This window comes from Phoca vitulina, unplaced genomic scaffold, assembly GCF_004348235.1.
Source record: "Phoca vitulina isolate PV1807 unplaced genomic scaffold, GSC_HSeal_1.0 scaffold1, whole genome shotgun sequence".
Lineage (NCBI taxonomy): Eukaryota > Metazoa > Chordata > Mammalia > Carnivora > Phocidae > Phoca > Phoca vitulina.
In genome coordinates, this window is record NW_022589704.1 from 108,808,605 (window position 1) to 108,831,458 (window position 22,854).

At 37.4% G+C, this 22,854-nt stretch overlaps 1 protein-coding gene across 1 annotated transcript in view; it reads left to right on the forward strand.

The window, feature by feature from the left end:
* Nucleotides 1–22,854, forward strand: part of UGGT1 (UDP-glucose glycoprotein glucosyltransferase 1) — a 115,217-nt gene that overhangs the window by 87,404 nt on the left and 4,959 nt on the right. Inside the window, exons 35-40 of the mRNA XM_032412794.1 lie at nt 520–604; nt 1,225–1,407; nt 2,873–3,033; nt 4,289–4,403; nt 20,828–20,944; nt 21,429–21,597. Of these exons, the coding sequence (XP_032268685.1) occupies nt 520–604; nt 1,225–1,407; nt 2,873–3,033; nt 4,289–4,403; nt 20,828–20,944; nt 21,429–21,597 (830 nt within the window). The remainder of the gene's footprint in view (nt 1–519; nt 605–1,224; nt 1,408–2,872; nt 3,034–4,288; nt 4,404–20,827; nt 20,945–21,428; nt 21,598–22,854) is intronic.

The following is a 22,854-nucleotide window of genomic DNA, read 5'->3' on the forward strand; positions in this document are numbered from 1 at the left end:
GCCAATCTCATGAAGTCTGGCTGTATAATAAATGCATCTTGTGGATATTACAAGGCTATAAACCTTTAATACCACTGCATGCACATTATAAATAGTGGTGTTTCATTGGCCACCAAGCATTGCTTAAATCAGAAATTAGGAGGTTAACACAGAGAATAGAAGTGGAGTAGGGATTACAGAGTCCTGTAATCAGTTAACCACAACCTCCATTATTCATTTATACCATAATCAAGGTAGCAGTTCATGAAGCAGTTTATTTAAAGATGTAACATGATTAAGACATTTGCCTTTATCAGGTATATCTTTATGGGTGAGAAATACTCTTTCTTTTCCATGCAGTGATAACTTTATATAATAAGTGCAGTTTTTCATTTTCCATTACTAAGGGTCTCTCTTTGCCATCAATTTGCTCTGCCATGAAGAACATTCAGCAGTCTCGTGATTGACTCTACTTGATTTCATTGAGATTAAAAAGCATTGGAAAATTATTATTGATTATTATTTGCTTTTGTTTGACAGTATAATGATGCTATCAGTACTGAAGAATACCAAGACTCCTGTGAAATTCTGGTTCTTGAAGAATTATTTGTCTCCCACATTTAAGGTTTGTTCCTCAGGAGAAAGGAAAGGATTCTTATTAAGGAGATATGTATGGTATAATATACTTTTTTACTGCTTCAGTGTTATTTGTATGATTTAAAGTTTTTCCTTTTAATTAGGTTTCCCTTCTTCAGTTGCATATTTTGTTTGTTTATTTATTTAAGTAATCTCTACACCCACCGTGGGGCTCGAACTGACAACCCCAAGATCAAGAGTCGCATGCTCTTCCATTTAAGCCAGCCAGGTGCCCCTAGTTGCATATTTCTATGTTCATTCCAGATGGATTATTTTGGAGGAATAGTCGTTATAAAACCAAACACAAAATTATGACCCGTTTGAAGCTTGGATAACATTGGAGGAAAATCTGTATCTTTTGTTTTGATGAAATAACATTCTCTTCCTCTGAGCATGTATATTATAGTTTAATTAGAAAGCACAGTACAAGTTATTCTCTGTTTTTTTTATGTAGTCACAGGTGAGTCAGGGTCAGATTTCTGTATTAGACCACTGTTATGGTAAATGTGTTTTACTTGTGCCATAATCATGATGGCTGACTTACATTATTGAGTTGATTTTCTTCATCAAAGTAAATGGTTGTTTGTTGTCTTCTATGTCCAAAAATAGGAGTTCATACCTTATATGGCAAATGAATACAATTTCCAATATGAGCTTGTTCAGTACAAATGGCCTCGGTGGCTTCATCAACAGACTGAGAAACAGCGCATCATCTGGGGTTACAAGATCCTCTTCCTGGATGTGCTCTTCCCACTAGTTGTTGACAAATTCCTGTTTGTGGATGCTGATCAGGTAAGCTCTTACAAGCCAAATTTAAACAGTTCATATTGGGGCGCCTGGGTGGCTCAGTCATGAAGCGTCTGCCTTCAGCTCAGGTCATGATCCTGGGGTCCTGGCTTCAAGCCCCGCATCAGGCTCCCTGCTCAGTGGGAGGCCTGCTTCTCCCTCTCCCACTCCCCCTGCTTGTGTTCCCTCTCTTGCTGTCTTTCTCTCTGTCAGATAAATAAATAAAATCTTAAAACAAAAACAGTTCGTATTAAAGGCATTAGACTTCCTTCTCCTTTTTAAATGATTTTATTTTTCTAGTTACAGAAAAATACATGCTTACATTATTTAGAATATATGGAAAGTTACACTCAGATGTGATCACTTTTAAAATTTGCATTTGCGGTATCTCTTTTCATCTTTTTTTCTATGCCCCTTCTACACAGTTGTGATTACATCATGTATGCAGTTTTGTTTCTTAATTCATTTAACATACAAACTAGAAACTGGAAGATTGAGGTTTAACAGTGCTTGCCATTATCTCCAATTATTTACCCAAAAGCTAGGAGTTATTGACATGGTTAAGAGAGGGGAAGCTCTAGTAGATAGATGCTTGCCTTGATAATTTGGAACTCTTCAGATATTCTTCCTCCTGTCAAGATTTGACCTAAAAGGAACACACTGTGGTTTTAGACCACACAAACTCAAAAAGTGTGAATATAGTTGTCCTTTACAACCTTCCCCCTTCCCCTGACCTGGCTGAAACCCGAGGTAATCATCTGAATGGAAATGATATGTAATATGTGCAAAAGTCATGTGGCCAGAGGCTTCATCCACCTCTTTGGAATTACCTGCCTCATCTGACTCACTGTATCACAACTGGCTTGACCTAAAGCATGCTTTCTGGATTCTAATATAAGCACACTTAACTCCTTGTTGAGTACTTGCTGTGTGTCAGGCTATCCATGTATTGATTCATGTAATCCTGTGAGGTCTCCATTTTACACATGAGGAAACTCAGTCACAGAGAGGCTAAGTAGTGTAAATTTGTTTTATTTCTACCTTTTTGAATACTTAGAATACTGTGTGACAAGTACTAGGCAAGGTGTCTTTCTTGTTAGTGAAGGCAGTCAGCTAATCAGTGTAAGAATCCGGGCTCAGACTGGGTCTACCACTGGAGCCTGTGCCATTAACCTCAGAGCTGCCCTCTGTAATGTCTCAGTGAGGCAGTCTGTATTTTAAGAAAACTGCTGTCTGCATGGCTGTTTAACAAATGACTTGTGGGGCGTCTAGGTGGCTCAGTTGGTTAAGTGTCTGACTCTTGATTTCGGCTCAGGTCATGATCTCAGCGTTGTGAGATGGAACCCTGTGTCAGGGTCTGCACTGGGCATGAAGCCTATTTTAAGATTCTCTCTCTTCCTCTCCCTCTGCACCTCCCTCCGTCTAAAACAAACAAAACAAAACAAATGACTTGTGATCTTCTTTTTTCCAGATTGTACGAACGGATCTGAAAGAGTTAAGAGATTTCAATTTGGATGGTGCTCCTTATGGCTATACTCCTTTCTGTGATAGCCGAAAAGAAATGGATGGCTACAGGTTCTGGAAATCAGGGTACTGGGCCAGTCATTTGGCTGGGCGAAAGTATCATATCAGGTATTGAAAAAGGAGTACTCCCAGTGTTGTTTGATTTTCTTTTCTTAAAAAATTTATTTCACATATTTGAATTTGTGAATAGGTAATAAACTAACATGGTTCAAAAATAAAAATTATGAAAAATATGCAGTGAAAAATAATCCTCCCAGTCCTTTCCGTCTTCTACCCAGTTCCCATTTCTACAACAGATAACCAACTTTATTAATTTACTATATGTCCTTCCAGAGTTTGATTCTTACATTATCAACTGAACTTCTTTTTTTACACAAAATATACCATCATATTTACAGTTTTGTGCCTTGCTTTATTTAATATCTCTAGTAGATCTTACATCAATGTCCTGAGAGAGAGACCTTCCTTTTTACATCTACATATTATTCCAGTATATATGTTATTTATGGTATTTTGCTGTGACATACAGTGTTGCAGTGAATAATTAAATACATCATTTAGTATGTTTCAAATATATCTGTAGGACAGGGGCGCCTGGGTGGCTCAGTCGTTAAGCGTCTGCCTTCGGCTCAGGTCATGATCCCAGGGTCCTGGGATCGAGCCCCACATCGGGCTCCCTGCTCGGCGGGAAGCCTGCTTCTCCCTCCCACTCCCCCTGCTTGTGTTCCCTCTCTCGCTGTGTCTCTCTGTCAAATAAATAAAACAAAATTTAAAAAAAAAAAACAAAAAACAAATATATCTGTAGGACAAATTCCTAGAAGTAGAACTCCTAGGATGGACTGTGTAACATTACATTATCTGCTCTGGGTCGAGTGTGGTTAGGAAGATCTGGAAGGTCTGGGGATGTGTAGGTAGCAGCATTTACAGACATAAATGTTGGGGTTTGGTGATTTCTTTGTCATCAGTTAATGTTCTTGGTCCAGAAGATCTGTAACACTTGGGGTATTTTTCCCTGCAACATTTAAGACGTCAACAGGATATCTTTGACTGATGGTTAGCTTTTATTACCTAATCTGCTGACATTTGGTAGAAGTTTTCTTTTCAGAGATTTAAGGTAGCTAAATAAGGAAGGCAATTTAATAAGGAAGAGGGACAAAGTGAGCTTGTGGTGGCAGAATACAGGTTTTGCAATAATTTCCTGAGCCATCTTTGAAGGAGCACATACTGACCCTGAGCTCCACACTGAGGCCACAGCTTACTTTTTCAAAGAGAGGCCAGGATGTTTACCTGGTGACCATTATTCAGCGAGGTTACTTTTTCTGCCACAATCCATGGTTATAACAAGTAGTTCTTCTCTATCCAGTGCACTGTATGTCGTGGATCTGAAGAAGTTTAGGAAAATAGCTGCTGGTGACAGACTCAGGGGACAGTACCAAGGTCTGAGTCAGGATCCTAACAGCCTTTCAAATCTTGATCAAGTAAGTGGCTATTTTTTTTGGTTAACACTTTCAGTGGTGGGTATGCAATATTGTTTCAGGAATTAAATTATTATTTTCCTCTCAGTTCTCTCCTCCGTTGGGACAATGTTTTGTTTCTTCATGGAAAGGAATTGTGGTGTGTGTGTGTGTGTGTGTGTGTGTGTGTGTGTGTGAGAGAGAGACATTTTTATCCTCAAGAGAAGACATACTAGTGAAAAATGTCATAGGCCTGATGTGAGTTTGGAAGGGAGATGGAAGGAGGATGCTGCCTCTTCAAACCATTACCGTATCTTTCAATTTTGCACCCAAGTTACCTTGTTTGATAAATTTGTTTCTCTGCCTGCTAGGAGCAATTTGTTTCTTTTTAGGAACTAATTAGCAAAGATTCACAGTAGATAGTCTACAATTTCCCTTTTTTTCTTTTCTTTTTTTTAAAGATTTTATTTATTTATGTGTCAGAGAGAGAGAAAGAAAAATCACAAGCAGGGGGAGCGGAAGGCAGAGGGAGAAGCAGGCTCCTCGCCGAGGAAGGAGCCTGATGTGGGACTTGATCCCAGGACCTTGGGATCATGACCTGAACTGAAGGCCCATGCTTAACCGATTGAGCCACCCAGGCATCCCTCCTTTTTTTCCTATGTCAGAAACTATGGTGTTTGTGTGTGTGTATGTGTGTGTGTGTTTGTTTTTTTAACTATGGTGGTTTTTTTTTTAAGAAGTTTAGCCAAATCAATTTATTAATGCTAAATATTTTTCAGAAGTGAGATAATAGTTTGTTTTAGATACCTAGTTTTACATATTCTGTTTTGCCTAAGTCTGCCTTAAACATTTTACAACTGTTATTGTGATATATAGCACCCATAAAGGAAAGCATACAAAACAAAATTATACCGATATATACATATTCATATGCATCAGTGAATTACCACAAAGCAAATGCCCATATACCATCATCCAGTTCAAGAAATAGAACATTACTAGCATCCCAGCAGCCATCTTTCTTCTCTAACAGAAGTATCCAGCATCCTGACTTTGGCGGTAATTACCTCAATTCTTTTCTTTGTAGAATTACTACTTGAATGTGTATCCTTAAATACTGTAGTTTAGTTTTGCCTGTTTTTTTTCTCCCTACCTCAGTTGTATCTTAAAAGCTGTACTCTTTTGAATCTAATTTCTTTTGCTCAACGTTATGTTTCTGCAATCCATCCATTTTGTTGTGTGTAGTGGTACTGTGTTTTGTTTATACTACATTTGGGTTGTTTTCCATTTTTGTCTTCCATGGATAATGCTGCTGTGATCATTCATGCAACTGTCTTGATGCACATGTACACATATTTCAGTTGTGTGTACAACTACACGTGGAATTACCAAGTCATCAGATTTGTATGTTTGTCTTTATTAAATGATCCTAAACAGTTTTCCAAAGTTCTAATTTATATTTCTACCAGCCATGTAAGAATTCCTGTTGCTCCGTGTTTTGACCAGTACTTACTGTCAGTCTGTTAATTTGGTATATGTGAACTACCATCCTATGTGGCTTTCATTTAGAGAGTTTATTACATTTACATTTTCTATAATTATTAGTCAAGTAGGATTTACATCTGTCATTTTAATTCCCTTGTTTCCTGTACTGTATATTTTTGAGTTATTTTCTCAGTGGTTGTCCTGATGATTATCATTAACACTTTAACTTATGACAATTTAGTTTGGGTTACTAACAACTTAATTTCAGGAGTATACAAAAACTTTGTTCCTATATAGCTTTGTTCCCCTCCTTCCCATACTTTTATTATCATACAGTTTGTATGATACATTGTATATATATTGTATGATACATTATATGCCTATCAACACAGATTTATGATTACTACTGTTTGTAATTGTTTTTAAACCAGGGGGGGAAAAGCTCTAAATAAGAAATACATTGATATTATCTTTTATATTTACCTACATACCTTTACTGGTGCTTTTTATTTCTTCGTGTAGATTTGAGTTACTGTTTAGTGTCCTTTCATTTCACCCAGAGGTCTCCCTTTAGTATTTCTGATACGATGGCTCTGGAGCTATAAACTCTTGGGGGTAATTTTCTCCTTCATTGTTTTTGATGGATAGTTTTGCTGGATATAAAATTCTTGCTTGTCATTTTTTCTTTTTCTCATATTTTTCTTTGAATATATTGTCCCACACACTGTTAGCCTCCATGTTTTGTGATGAGAAGTTAGCTGTTAATCTTGAGAATCCCTTACCTGACAAGTCACTATCTCCAGTCTTTTCTTTTGATAGTTTTGATTATGATGTAGCTAGGTTGGGTCTCTTTTGAGTTAATCCTACTTGGGAGTTCATTGAACTTCTTGAATGTGTAGGTTAATGTTTTTCACCAAGTTTGGGAAGTTTTATTTCTTTATTATTTCTGCCTCTTTTTCTCTCCTCTTGGGACTCCCATTGTATGTGTTCATATATTTGATGGTTTCCCACAGTTCTGTGAGCTCTGTTTATTTTTTTTTTCATTCTTCTCTCCGCTCCTGGAAAATCTTAAGACTGGATAATCTCAATTGATTTATCTACAATTGGCCTGATTATTATTATTTTTTAAAATCTTTTTATTGTTATGTTAATCCCCATACATTACGTCATTAGTTTTAGATGTAGTGTTCCATGATTCATTGTTTGTGCATAACACCCAGTGCTCCATGCAGAACGTGCCCTCTTTAATACCCATCACCAGGCTAACCCATCCTCCCCCCCTCCCCTCTAGAACCCTCAGTTTGTTTTTCAGAGTCCATCGTCTCTCATGGTTCTTCTCCCCCTCCGATTTCCCCCCCTTCATTCTTCCCCTCCTGCTACATTCTTCTTCTTCTTTTTTTCTTTCTTAACATATATTGCATTATTTGTTTCAGAGGTACAGATCTGAGATTCAACAGTCTTGCACAATTCACAGCACTTACCAGAGCACATACCCTCCCCAGTGTCTATCACCCATTCCCCCCATCCCTCCCACCCCACCCCCCACTCCAGCAACCCTCAGTTTGTTTCCTGAGATTAAGAATTCCTCATATCAATGAGGTCATATGATACATGTCTTTCTCTGATGGACTTATTTCGCTCAGCATAATACCCTCCAGTTCCATCCACGTCATTGCAAATGGCAAGATCTCATTCCTTTTGATGGCTGCATAATATTCCATTGTATATATATACCACTTCTTCTTTATCCATTCATCTGTTGATGGACATCTTGGCTCTTTCTACAGTTTGTCTATTGTGGACATTGCTGCTATAAACATCGGGGTGCACGTACCCTGTCTGATCCCTACTTTTGTATCTTTGGGGTAAATACCCAGTAGTGCAATTGCTGGATCGTATGGTAGCTCTATTTTTAACTTTTTGAGGAACCTCCATACTGTTTTCCAGAGTGGCTGCACGAGCTTGCATTCCCATCAACAGTGTAGGAGGGTTCCCCTTTCTCTGCATCCCCGCCAACATCTGTCATTTCCTGACTTGTTAATTTTAGCCATTCTGACTGGTGTGAGGTGATATCTCATTGAGGTTTTGATTTGGATTTCACTGATGCCAAGCGATGTTGAGCACTTTTTCATGTGTTTGTTGGCCATTTGGATGTCTTCTTTGGAAAAATGTCTGTTCATGTCTTCTGCCCATTTCTTGATTAGATTCTTTGTTCTTTGGGTGTTGAGTTTGATAAGTTCTTTATAGATTTTGGATACTAGCCCTTTATCTGATATGTCATTTGCAAATATCTTCTCCCATTCTGTCGGTTGTCTTTTGGTTTTGTTGACTGTTCTTTTTGCTGTGCAAAAGCTTTTTATCTTGATGAAGTCCCAATAGTTCATTTTTGCCCTTGCTTCCCTTGCCTTTGGCGATGTTTCTAGGAAGAAGTTGCTGCGGCTGAGGTCGAAGAGGTTGCTGCCTGTGTTCTCCTTTAGGATGTTGATGGACTCTTGTCTCACATGGAGGTCTTTCAACCATTTGGAGTCAATTTTTGTGTGTGGTGTAAGGAAATGGTCCAGTTTCATTCTTCTGCATGTGGCTATCCAGTTTTCCCAACAGCATTTGTTGAAGAGACTTTTTTCCATTGGACATTCTTTCTTGCTTTGTCAAAGATTAGTTGACCATAGAGTTGAGGGTCCATTTCTGGGCTCTCTATTCTGTTCCATTGATCTCTGTGTCTGTTTTTGTGCCAGTACCATACTGTCTTGATGATGACAGCTTTGTAATAGAGCTGGAAGTCTGGAATTGTGATGCCGCCAGCTTTGCTTTTCTTTTTCAACATTCCTCTGGCTATTCGGGGTCTTTTCTGGTTCCATACAAATTTGAGGATTATTTGTTCCATTTCTTTGAAGAAAGTGGATGGTATTTTGATGGGGATTGCATTGAATGTGCAGATTGTTCTAGATAGGATTGACATCTTCACAATATTTGTTCTTCCAGTCCATGAGCATGGAACGTTTTTCCATTTCTTTGTGTCTTCCTCAATTTCTTTCATGAGTATTTTATAGTTTTCTGAGTACAGATCCTTTGCCTCTTGGTTAGATTTATTCCTAGGCATCTTATGGTTTTGGGTGCAATTGTAAATGGGATCAACTCCTTAATTTCTCTTTCTTCTGTCTTGTTGTTGGTGTATAGGAATGCCACTGACTTCTGTGCATTGATTTTATATCCTGCCACTTTACTGAATTCCTGTATGAGTTCTAGCAGTTTTGGGATGGAGTCTTTGGGGTTTTCCACATAAAGTATCATATCATCTGCAAAGAGTGAGAGTTTGACTTCTTCTTTGCCGATTTGGATGCCTTTTATTTCTTTTTGTTGTCTGATTGCTGTGGCTAGGACTTCTAATACTATGTTGAATAGCAGTGGTGATAGTGGACATCCCTGCCGTGTTCCTGACCTTAGGGGGAAATCTCTCAGCTTTTCCCCATTGAGAATGATATTGGCTGTAGGTTTTTCATAGATGGCTTTTATGATATTGAGGTATGTACCCTCTATGCCTATACTCTGAAGAGTTTTGATCAAGAAAGGATGCTGTCCTTTGCCAAATGCTTTTTCTGCATCTATTGAGAGGATCATATGGTTCTTGTTCTTTCTTTTGTTAATGTATTGTATCACGTTGATTGATTTGCAGATGTTGAACCAGCCTTGCAGCCCAGGGATAAATCCCACTTGGTCGTGGTGAATAATCCTTTTAATGTACTGTTGGATCCTATTGGCTAGTATTTTGGTGAGAATTTTTGCATTCATGTTCATCAGGGATATTGGTCTGTAATTCTCCTTTTTGATGGGGTCTTTGTCTGGTTTTGGGATCAAGGTAATGGTGGCCTCATAAAATGAGTTTGGAAGTTTTCCTTCCATTTCTGTTTTTTGGAACAGTTTCAGAAGAATAGGTATTAATTCTTCTTTAAATGTTTGGTAGAATTCCCCTGGGAAGCCATCTGGCCCTGGGCTTTTGTGTTTTGGGAGATTTTTGATGACTGCTTCAATTTCCTTAGTGGTTATAGGTCTGTTCAGGTTTTCTATTTCTTCCTGGTTCAGTTTTGGTAGTTGATACATCTCTAGGAATGCATCCATTTCTTCCAGGTTATCTAATTTGCTGGCATAGAGTTGCTCATAATATGTTCTTATAATTGTTTGTATTTCTTTGGTGTTGGTTGTGATCTTTCCTCTTTCATTCATGATTTTGTTGATTTGGATCATTTCTCTTTTCTTTTTGGTAAGTCTGGCCAGGGGTTTATCAATCTTGTTAATTCTTTCAAAGAACCAGCTCCTAGTTTCGTTGATCTGTTCTACTGTTCTTTTAGTTTCTATTTCATTGATTTCTGCTCTGATCTTTATGATTTCTCTTCTCCTGCTGGGTTTAGGCTTTATTTGCTGTTCTTTCTCCAGCTCCTTTAGGTGTAGGGTTAGGTTGTGTACTTGAGACCTTTCTTGTTTCTTGAGAAAGGCTTGTATTGCGATATACTTTCCTCTTAGGACTGCCTTTGCTGCATCCCAAAGATTTGGAACAGTTGTGTTTTCATTTTCATTGGTTTCCATGAAATTTTTTAATTCTTCTTTAATTTCCAGGTTGACCCATTCGTTCTTTAGTAGGATGCTCTTTAGCCTCCATGTATTTGAGTTCTTTCTGACTTTCCTCTTGTGATTGAGTTCTAGTTTCAAAGCATTGTGGTCTGACAGTATGCAGGGAATGATCCCAATCTTTTGGTACCGGTTGAGACCTGATTTATGACCTAGGATGTGATCAATTCTGGAGAATGTTCCATGGGCACTAGCGAAGAATGTGTGTATTCAATTGCTTTGGGATGGAATGTTCTGAATATGTCTGTGAAGTCCATTTGGTCCAGTGTGTCATTTAAAGCCTTTATTTCCTTGTTGATCTTTTGCTTAGACTATCTGTCCATTTCAGTGAGGGGGGTGTTAAAGTCCCCCACTATTATTGTATTGTTGTCAATGTGTTTCTTTGCTTTTGTTATTAATTGGCTTATATAATTGGCTGCTCCCATGTTAGGGGCATAGATATTTACAATTGTTAGATCTTCTTGTTGGATAGACCCTTTAAGTAGGATATAGTGTCCTTCCTCATCTCTTATTACAGTCTTTGGTTTAAAATCTAATTTGTCTGATATAAGGATTGCCACCCCAGCTTTCTTTTGGTGTCCATTAGCATGGTAAATGGTTTGCCACCCCCTTACTTTCAATCTGGGGGTGTCTTTGGGTCTAAAATGAGTCTCTTGCAGACAGCATATCGATGGGTCTTGTTTTTTAATCCAGTCTGATAGCCTGTGTCTTTTGATTGGGGCATTTAGCCCATTTACATTCAGGGTAACTATTGAAAGATATGAATTTAGTGCCATTGTATTGCCTGTAAGGTGACTGTTACTGTATATTGTCTGTGTTCCTTTCCAGTCTATGTTGCTTTTAGGCTCTCTCTTTGCTTAGAGGACCCCTTTCAAGATTTCTTGTAGGGCTGGTTTTGTGTTTGCAAATTCCTTTAGTTTTTGTGTGTCCTGGAAGCTTTTTATCTCTCCTTCTATTTTCAATGACAGCCTAGCTGGATATAGTATTCTTGGCTGCATATTTTTCTCATTTAGTGCTCTGAATATATCCTGCCAGTCCTTTCTGGCCTGCCAGGTCTCTGTGGATAGGTCTGTTGCCAGTCTAATGTTTCTACCATTGTAGGTTACATATCTCTTCTCCCGAGCTGCTTTCAGGATTTTCTCTTCATCTCTGAGACTCGTAAGTTTTACTATTAGATGTCAGGGTGTTGACCTATTTTTATTGATTTTGAGAGGGCTTCTCTGTGCTTCCTGGATTTTGATGCCTGTTTCCTTCCCCAAATTAGGGAAGTTCTCTGCTATAATTTGCTCCATTATACCTTCTGCCCCTCTCTCTCTTTCTTCTTCTTCTGGGATCCCAGTTATTCTAATGTTGTTTCATCTTATGGTATCGCTTATCTCTCGAATTCTGCCCTCGTGATCCAGTAGTTGTTTATCTCTCTTTTTCTCAGCTTCTTTATTTTCCATTATTTGGTCTTCTATCTCACTGATTCTTTCTTCTGCTTCATTTATCCTAGCAGTTAGCTCCCCCATATTTGATTGCACCTCATTAATAGCCTTTTTGATTTCGACTTGGTTAGATTTTAGTTCTTTTACTTCTTCAGAAAGGGTTTCTCTAATAACTTCCATGCTTTTTTCAAGCCCAGCTAGTATATTTAAAGTGATGATTCTGAACTCTAGATCTGACATCGTACTAATGTTCGTATTGAGTATGTCCCTGGCAGTCGGTACTACCTCTTGTTCTTTTTGTTGAGGTGATTTTTTCCGTCTTGTCATTTTGTCCAGAGGAGAATAGATTAATGAGAGAACAAAATGCTAACAGGGTAACAACGTCCCCAGAAAATATACTCTAAACAAATCAGAAAAGACCTGAAGCAGTGGGAAAAGAAAGGGAAAGAGAGAAAAAAGGAAAAAGGAAAAAAAAAGGAAAAGATAAAGATAAAAACAAACAAAAACAGAACAAAACAAAAAATAACCAGAATACGATCAAATATGATCAGGCTGGTATATAGATCAGTGCCACACACTAGATTTTGGGTGTATTTTGGTCTGTTAGAAGAAAGTGCCTCCCAAAATTTTAAAGAAGAAAAACTTATATATGTACAAAAATAAGGGTTGATATGATGAAGGGATGGAATATGACTGTAAAGATGGAAATTATAAAAAATTTTATAAAAGGAATTGATAAGAAGTTTGAAAAAAGAAAGAAGAGGATTTAAAAAAAAAAAAGAAAAGAAAAAGGAGAGAATGTGATCAGGCAGGGGAGTAGGAAAAAACCATACACTAGAGATTTAGGGTATATTTTGATCTGTTAGAAGAAACTATCTCAAAATTTTAAAGAGAGAACAACTTATATATATGTGCCAAAAATATGGGTAACTACTATGAAGGGATAGAATATGACTCTAAAAATGAAAAATAAAAATGTTTTTTTAAAAAAAGGATTGATAAGATGTTGGTTGAAAAAGGGAAAAAGAAAAATTAAAAAAAAAAAAAGTTAAAAAAAAATTAACTTTGAAAGACTACAGAATCATGGTAAAAAAGCCATGGATTCTATGTGCAGTATTCCGCTAGCACTGGAGTTCTGCCATTCTCATTGATGGTAAACTTGGTCTTGGCTGGCTGTTCTCGCTGATCTTCTGGGGGAGGGGCCTGTTGCCGTGGTTCCCAGATGTCTTTGCCGGAGGCGGAATTGCCCCGCCCTTGCCCCGTCCGGGCTAAGTAATCTGCTCGGGTTTGCTCTCCGGAGCTTTTGTTCCCTGCAAGCTTTCTGTACAGCTTTGGAGGCGGAGAGTGAAAATGGCGGCCTCCCAATCTCCGCCCTGGAGGAGCCGAGAACTCGGGGCCCCGCTCCTCAGTGAGCCCCCAGAGAAAAGCCGTCATTCACTCCCGTCTCCCCGGTCTCCGGCTGCACTCTGTGCTCACCCGGCCTGTGACCGAGCGTTTCTCTCTCTGGCACCCGACCCCGGGTGGAGTCTCCAAACCCCGCAGATCCCTGTGGTGCGCTCCCGCACCTCTCCTCCCGGGGGAAGAAGGGGAGTCTCCCCGGATCTGCCGCTTGTTGGGTCCCTGCTGGAGGAGTAGTGGCCCGACTGTGCTGCGGATCACGGTTTATGGCAACCCCGAGCTGAGAGCCCGCGCCTGGGCTCCGTCTCTGCAGCCGGCTTCCCCGCTCCGATACCTGGGAGCTCTGCCACACTCAGGCACCCCCGGTCTTTCTGTGACCCCGAGGGTCCTGAGACCACACTGTCTTGCGAGGGTTCCACCCCCCACTTAGCCACCGGAGTGACGTCCCTCAGCGGAGCAGACTTCTAAAAGTTCCGATTTTGTGCTCTGCGGCTCTATCACTTGCCAGAAGCGGCCAACGGAGGCCCCTTCCCTGCCGTCTATCCTCCCGAGTAACGCCTCGGATTCACTTCTCCGCACGTCCTACCTTCCAGAAAGTGGTCGCTTTTCTGTTCAGAGAGTTGTTGCTATTCTTTTCTTCGATCTCCTGTTGAGTTTGTAGGTGTTCAGAATGGTTTGATCCCTATCCACCTGAATTCCTGAGACCAGATGAAATCCAGGTCTCCTACTCCTCTGCCATCTTGACCTGATTTTTTTTTCTGCTACTCAAATCTGTGGCTAAACCCATCTAGTGAATTTTCATTTAAATTATTGTGTTTTTCTTTTTTTTTTTTTTTTTTTTAAATATTTTATTTATTTGCAAGAGAGAGAATGAGAGACAGAAAGCATGAGAGGGAGGAGGGTCAGAGGGAGAAGCAGACTCCCTGCTGAGCAGGGAGCCCGATGTGGGACTCGATCCCGGGACTCCAGGATCATGACCTGAGCCAAAGGCAGTCGCCTAACCAACTGAGCCACCCAGGCGCCCAAAATTATTGTGTTTTTCAACAGTAGATTTTGTTTGGTTCTTTTGTATAATTTGTACCTCTTTATTCTCTAATTTACTATTTATACTAATTAATACTAATTACTAATAATATTAATTACTAATTAATATATTTTCCTTTAGTTCTATTAGACTTGGTTTCCTTTCTTCCTATTTGAACATATTTAAGACACCCGATATAGAGTCCTTGTGTTGTAAATTCAATGTCTAGGCCTCCAGAAGTATAGTTTCTTTTGATTACTTTTTACCCCTGTATATGGGTTTTGTATATTTGGTATTTCGCATGTCTCTTCTTTTTTGTTGAATACTGAAAATTTCAAGTAATATAGTGCGGCACTCTGGAAATCAGACTTTCCCTCGTCCCCAAGGTTTATTGTTGCTGCCTATTGCAGGAGTAATTGTTTGTTTTGGGACTTCTAAACCAGTTCTGTGAAGTCTGCATTTTTGGTCTGCCTGATTAGCTTAGTGGTCAGCTAAAACAGAGATTTCCTTAAGTGTTCAGAACCCCTAAGACTTCCATTCTTTGCCAGCATCCTCTGGGTGCATGTTGGGACACATCCTCAACAGTTAGCCAGGCAGTTTACAACTCTACCTTCTTTGTTGCATAGAGCCTCAGGATCAACCAGAGATGAGAGCTTTTGGCTTTATTAGGTCTTTCTTGCTTATGCACACACCACTGAGCATGCTCAGAGCTTATACATGTGCATGGCTTTCTGTTTTCCCAGGAATATATCTTTTCTTTTCAAAGCCTCCTATGGATATCTAATTCTTTGGTTTCTCCTGTTAAGAATTTTGCTTAGTATATTGTTTACTCCACTTTAGACAGCCTCGGAAAGCTTAATATAATCCTCAAGTGCTGCTGAGGAGAAGCTGCTTTTTATCATTGGGTTAAGTTCAACTGAGATTGAATAGACGGGCCTATATAGTACAGTCTTTAAATAATGCCTCTGCTTTGGGAATGAAGCTTGAAAGATCTCCAGCGTCGTTCTCCTTTCTCCAGTATGGGAGTTCAGGCTGTTATTTTTTGAGGCTGATGGGGAGCAGGAGAATAGGAATAGGGTAAGTTCAGATGCCTCAAAATTCACTGTTCTTATCAACATTCAACCATTTTTTGTTGACTTTTAGTTGCTCTTAGGTTGCTGCAAACCTTTGGTTAATTTCCAGAGTTCTGAAAAATGTTGGTTCTATTTTTGTTATGTTTTTGGCTGCTTTTATGGAGAGGTGAACTTTCAGAGCTCCTTACTCTACCATTTTTTTGCTGATGTTGCTCCTCATTGTGGTTTTATTTTGCATTTCCATTATTAATATAATGAAGTTGAGTACCATTTTGTGTGTTTATGGCCACTTAGGTATTCTCTTTTGTGATATGCTTATTTAAGTATTTGGGTTGTTTGAAATTTTTCTTCTTGATTTATGGGCATTCTTTTATATATACTGATAGTGTATCCTTTGTTATATATGTTGCAAAATTTCCAACTTTAACTCTCTTAATGGTATCTTTTGTAGTCAGACTGGTCAGTATTTTCTGTTACGGTTAATGCTTTTTGACCCCTATTAAAGTTACAAAGATACTTTTTTTTATATGAGCTTCATTGTTTTTTTCTTTCACATTCAAATCATTATTCCAGGAGGAATTTGTTTTTGAGATAGAGTTCAACTTTCACTTTTTATGTACATATACAGTTATATCAGTTTTTTTTTTTTTTTTTTTTAATGAAATGCACTGCTCTATAATACCATCTTTGTCAGATATGAAGTGCCCATATATGCATGGATCCATTTCTGGGTCTTCTAGTTTTTGATTGGTCTATTTGTCTATCTTCACATCCATACTATAAATATCTCAGTTACTTTAGTTCTGTAATAAGTCATGATACCCAGTAAATCAAATCCTCCCACCTCATTCTTAAAGAATGTCTTAGAGTATTCTTTGTCCTTTATTTTTTCATATACATTTTAGAATGAGCTTGTCAAGTTCAGGAGGAAAAAAAACACTTGCTAGGATTTTATATTTGGGTTGTATTTAATTTCTCTCAATAATGTAGATTGATTTCCTCATAGAGATCTTGTACATCTTTTTTAGAGTTATTTTTAAAAGCCTTTTGTTTCTGTTTGTTGCTGGTATCTAGAATTGCAACTGATTTTTGTTCTTTGTCGTACTCAGCCACCGTGCTAATATATATATATATATACTTTTGTCTTTTCTATATATGTAAGCATCATATATCTACAGATAATGGCAGTTTTATTTTTTCTTTTCCAATCTTACATTTAAAAAATTTTTTTTCTTGCTTTCACTATTCACTGGACTTCCATAATGTTGAATAGAAATGTTGATAGTGGACATTCTTGACTCAAAATGATGAAAGTATTCAGCATTTCACCACTAAGTATGATGTTTGTTGTAGATGTTCTGTAGATACCTCTTATTCACATTAAGGAAGTTCCTTTTAGTTCTTTTTTGATACTTAAAAAAGATCTCTTGTGTTAAATTCTGTAAATTTTTGACATCTGCTGAAATAATATGATTTTCTCTTTTATTCTGTAAATATAGTTAATTTTATACCTAAATATAATTTCTGAATTATATAATCCAACATGATTATGATTTATTATTATTTTTTTATATAGTCCTGGATTTTGGGGGCAAGTATTTGTTTAAGAATTTTGCACTTATGTTTTTGTGTGACATTGACTTGTAGTAATATCTCTGTCAGATTTTGGTATTGAGATTTAATAAAATGAGTTGGGTTGTGTTGTTTTTTTTTTTAATTTACCTGTAATTGGTTTTTATAAGATTGGCTTTATTTCTTTCTTAAATGTTTGGTGGAATTCACTAGTGAAGCCTCTAATTTCTTTGTGCTTAAATTATGATTTCAGTTTCTTTAATAGTTATGAGACTGTTGGCATTTTTTATTACTTCTTTTATCAGTGTTTTTGTTGTCTCTAAATTTCCTAACATAGAATCATGAAGTTGCTTGTACTATCCTCTATATAGTGACATGCTCAGATTGTAAGTACACTGTATAATCTGTTGTAGAAAATGTGTATCAAGAAAGAAAAAAAATGTGTATCAAGAACCAGAATGCTTTCATCACTCCAGTTATCCTTTTAAAGTCCCATAGCATCTATACTGGTGTCTTCTCTCTTAAAAATTCCTGACATATGTTAAAAAAAAAAAAAAGAAGAAGAAGAAGATAGCAGGAAGGGAAAAATGAAGGGGGGGAAATCGGAGGGGGAGATGAACCATGAGAGACCATGGACTCTGAGAAACAAACTGAGGGTTCTAGAGGGGAGGGGGTGGGAGGATGGGTTAGCCTGGTGATCGGTATTAAAGAGGGTACGTACTACATGGAGCACTGGGTGTTATATGCAAACAATGAATCGTGGAACACTACATCAAAAACTAATGATGTATGGTGATTAACATAACATAATAAAAAAAATTATTAAAAAAATCAATTCTTCTTTTTCCAAGGGCATTCCTATCAGAAACACTGTACTTGATAAAAAAATAAATGATGATTAAAAAAAAAGAAAAATTCCTGACATTGTTTATTGTGCTTTTTTTCCCTTTATCACCTCACCAAAAATTAAAGAAGCATCTTTTAATGTTTTTCATCCTATCTGTATGTTTCTTTTCTATTTAACTAATTTATTCTTTATTTTTCTTACCTCTTTCTTTAATTTGTTGATTTTTTTTCTAACTTCTTGAGATAGGTGTTTAGTTCATGATTCTTAGTCTTTTCTAATATATGCATTTGAAATGATCAGATTCTATCTCACCAGAATTTTGGCTGCATTCCACACATTTTATATGTAGCATTTTCCTTGTCATTTGGTACAATGTATTTCTAGTTTTCAGTATGATTTCTTCTTTAACTCATGAGTTATGTAGAAGTTTTTTCCAAATACATGGGAATTTTCTAGTTATATTGTTACTAATTTCTAGCTCAGTTGCTTTATGGTTTGAGGATTTCTTCTGTATGATTTCAGGTGTATGAAGTTTGTTGACCCAAATGTGATCAGTTTTGGTAAACATTTCATTTGGTTTTGTATCCTGTAGATATTAGATATAGGCCATTAGGTCAAATTATGTGGTTTTTGTTTGTTTTTCTATTAGTTACTGAGAGAATTGTGTTCAAAATATTTTTCTATATTGTGGTATCTTCCTCATCTCTGGTTTTGTCAGATTTTGCTTTATGTATTTTTAGACTATATCATTAGGTGCCTAAAAACTTAGAAGTCATATATTTCCTACAAATGAAACTTTAATGATTGTGGGGGGCCCTGGGTTCTTAAAGTGGGTTCTTAAAGTGTGCTTGACCTAATATTAGTGCATCTATTCCAGTTTTCCTTTGGTTATTGTTATATGATGTATTGTTTTTATCCTTCTATTTTCAGTTTTTCTTTATCCTTATGTTTTAGTTCTATTTCTTATAAATAGCTTATGTCTGTTGGTTTTTATGTTTGGTATAACAGTCATTTAATTTGAACATTTAGTCCATTTATAGTTTATGTATTCACCAGTAAAATAGGCTTTTCTAGTATTTCTGCTTATTCCATGTGCTCTATTTCTTTTTTCTCCTTAGTTAGTTTCTTTCAGATTGAGAGTTTCTTTATAATTCCATTTTCCCTCTATTAGCTATCTATCTATCTATACACACTTTAATTTTTTTTAAGATTTTTTAATTTTTAAGTAATCTCTACACCTAACATAGGGCTCAGACTCACAACCCCAGGATCAAGAGTTGCATGCACTACCAGCTGAGCCAGCCAGGTGCCCCTTAAACTATATACTTTTTTACAGTTTTTTTTAGTGATTATCCTAGAGATTATAATATGCGTTTCTGAATTGCAAAGGCTGATATTAACCGGTATATTTTATCCACCTACCAGACAGTGCAAAAACATTAGAACAGTGCTTCTCAAATTTTATCATATATAAAAGATTCACCTGGAGAATTTGTTGAACCATTAATTCCTGGGTCCCATCCCCACCACCCGATTCAGTAGGTATATGGTCTGGTCCAAGAACCTGCATTCCTAGCAAGCTCCTTGCTGCAGTCTGCATACCACCGTTTGAGTAGTACTGACCTTAGAATTTGCTTCTGTTTATCCTCATCTCAGCCTGAATGGCTGTTACTTTGTATTTTAGATTTCTCTATATTTTAAACCCCAGAAGTTATTCTCCTACAATACAATCATTATCTATCTATAAGATTTAGATTTGCTTACATGGTTACCCTGCATTTCTGGGCTTCCATATAGGATCATTTTCTATCTGCCTAAAAAGAATATCATTTAATTTTCCTTAGTGTAAGTTTACTAGTAACAGTTTTTTTCAGTTTTTCTTGTCTGTGAGTGTTTTTATTTTACCTGCATTATTAGGTATAATTCATGCATAAAATTTACTATTTTAACCATTTTTAAGTACATAGTTCAGTGGCATTAAGTACATTCACAGTGTTGTGCAGTTGTTCATCTCCAGAACTTTTTCATTATCCCAAACCAAAACTCTGTACCCATTAAACAATAATTCTCTCTTCTTTCCTCTTTCCAGCCCCTGGCAACCTGTATTCTATTTTCTATCTGTATGAATTTGCCTATTCTAGATACTTCTGGAATCATACAATATTTTTCCTTTTTGTACCTGGCTTATTTCACTTTGTATAATGTTTTCAAGTTTCATCCATGTCATAGCATCTATTAGAATTTCCTTCCTGTTAAGATGGAAGAATATTCCATTGTGTGTGTATGTATATATATACATACACACACACACCATATTTTGTGTATCCATTCATCTGTTGATGGACATTTGGCTTATTTCCAGCTTTTGATTATTGTGAATAATGCCTCTGAACATTGATATACAGGTATCTGTTTGAGTCCCTGCTTCAATTCCTTTGTGCATATACCCAGAAGTAGAATTTCTGAATCATATTGGTTGTTTGTGTCTTAAGATAGTGGTACGTTTTATTGTGTCAAACTCAAAGGGTTGCTGAGAAGAAAAGCTTCAAAGCATACAGTTGGCTCAAAAACATATGAGCTTCATCCACTTGGGGTCAAGCCGCATTTGACAGGGTGGATTCAGAGCTTCCTTATGCAAAACTGTGAAGTATAGAAGCCACATCTATGCTTAGTTAACTTTCAAGAGGCAGTAGTATTTTTTCTTAGAATTGCCCTCATGGAGGGAAGTCTAGGGGCAGTTTGTGAGCTTTAAGCTAAAGTTTTTCAAGTACTTATCATGGGTAGATGTTTTGAGTCTTCTAAACTTTGTGGTTTTAAAAAACATTACAAATAAATATTTTAGCTTCTCTGAGGTTTTTAGTAGACCCTTTCAGTTCTAAAAATTTGTGATTGGCATGTGATATGTAATGAGCAGCTATCCTCACTAATTTGCTATGCATTCATTTAAATTTCCTCCAGAACTTTAGATTGTTGTGTTTTGTTTTCTTTTTACCAAACAGGATTTGCCCAATAACATGATCCATCAGGTGCCAATTAAATCACTCCCTCAAGAGTGGCTTTGGTGTGAAACATGGTGTGATGATGCCTCTAAGAAAAGGGCAAAAACGATAGATTTGGTAAGCTCTCTGTGATTCTTTTCTGCCTCTTAGTCCAGTGTGGTTTACAACTAGATCATTATTAACACACAGAATCTTATTTAGTCTTCTCTGTGGTTGTGCAGGTTGGGGATTGCAGCATGTCTTACAGTAACATCCATAGATCTCTGCTGCTTGCAGCAGGCAGCCAAGTCCTCTAGTGTCTGATGGGGCTGTTTTCACTACTTAAAATCAGTGAAGTTACTACTTCTCTTATGGGATTATCTCTGTGCCTTGTGATTTTACCACAGAAACTTTCTTTTCCTGCTTTCCTGTCACTCCCTACAACTTCGTAGAAGCTTTGTGTGACCCACTAGCACATTGCTTCTGCTAATCATTTGGTTCCTCAGTGTTGTTCTTTTTGTTCAGTTGGGATTTATAACCCAAGAATAAACACACCTTTGAATTCCGAATAATGTGCCCTGTCTTCAGCTTGGTTGAAATAATGCAATTTGGGTTTTCACAGTGTAATAATCCAATGACCAAAGAGCCTAAGCTGGAAGCAGCTGTTCGAATTGTCCCAGAGTGGCAGGACTACGACCAGGAGATCAAGCAGCTACAGACCCGCTTCCAGAGGGAGAAAGAGATGGGAATGCTGGACAAGGAGAAGACAACACAAGAGTCACGCTGGGAAGGTAGGTCCAACCTTTGGCCTTAGGGAAGTACTTATTCGAGTTTATGATTGGTGTTTATTGCAGAAACAATAGAATAATGAATAAGATGAATCTCAGCCCTTCTATCTTGACATCAACCAGTGTATATTTTTTTCTTTTTTAGTTGGCCTTCTAAATGGTATGTATTAATACAGTTGCTGCCCTCTTTTCTTTTCTTTGCCCTTTTTTTTGATTAAAGGTGCTTTAATTGAGATTACTGTTATTTAGGCTTGTGAGTTTTGTATATATAAGACAAGCAAGGAGTCTTCTGGTGTGTTGGTGGCCTGCTTGGGCATAAGGCTCTAGGTCCTTACCTCCATCTGACAAGCCTGATGTTATTTTGGGGATCTCTTGTCAGATTCCCTGGGTTTTTATTAAATCTCTCCAGGTACTAGTAAATGAACACATTTAGGATCAAGACAAAGTACATACTGATTTGAAAAAAGTGTTCTTTTAAAGAAGCATATTGGGGTGGAGAATGGAGTGTTTGTATTTAATTTAGGCTAAGAATAGAAGGGACTAAATCTTCATGTAAAATTTTCCCTACTCTGTGTACATCTCAAATGGTGTACAGTTGACAAAAATCATTAGAGTACAAAAGTGACCTTTTTAAAACTATTAATATTGAGATGTGGATTTTTAACATTTATTCAGCTCAAAACTAATTCTAAAAAAGGAATTACAGAACATGGATCTTGAGTGATTCACCTGTCCATCCTGAAGACTGTACCATGATGTATCACGGCCAAGAGGCTGAATATTCAGGATAAAAATAATTGAAATTCACTAGTGAAACCTGAAGGGTTTCTGTCGATACATGGGTAAAGAATGTAGACACACTGTTCAAATAAGAGGAAAACACAAATAATAAGTGGAGTTGAGGAAACAGTAATTACATTAAAGGAATCTGTCATTAATATATACTCCATTGAAAAAATACGCATATTAATACTGATAATGCTATTTGTTGGGGAGTTGGTGAAGAAACCGTTCTGGGTCTACCTTGCTGGAGCTTTGTACATTACAACAATCCTTGTAAAAAGCAATAAATTGGGGTGCCTGGGTGGCTCAGTTGGCTAAGTGTCTAACTCTTGATTTTGGCTCAGATCATGATGCCAGGGTTGTGAGATCGAGTCAGGCTCTGTGCTGGGTGTGGAGCCTGCTTAAGATTCTCTCCCTCTCTCTCTCTCTCCCTCCCTCCCCCCCACCCCCGCCACTCTCTCTTAAAAAAAAAGGGCA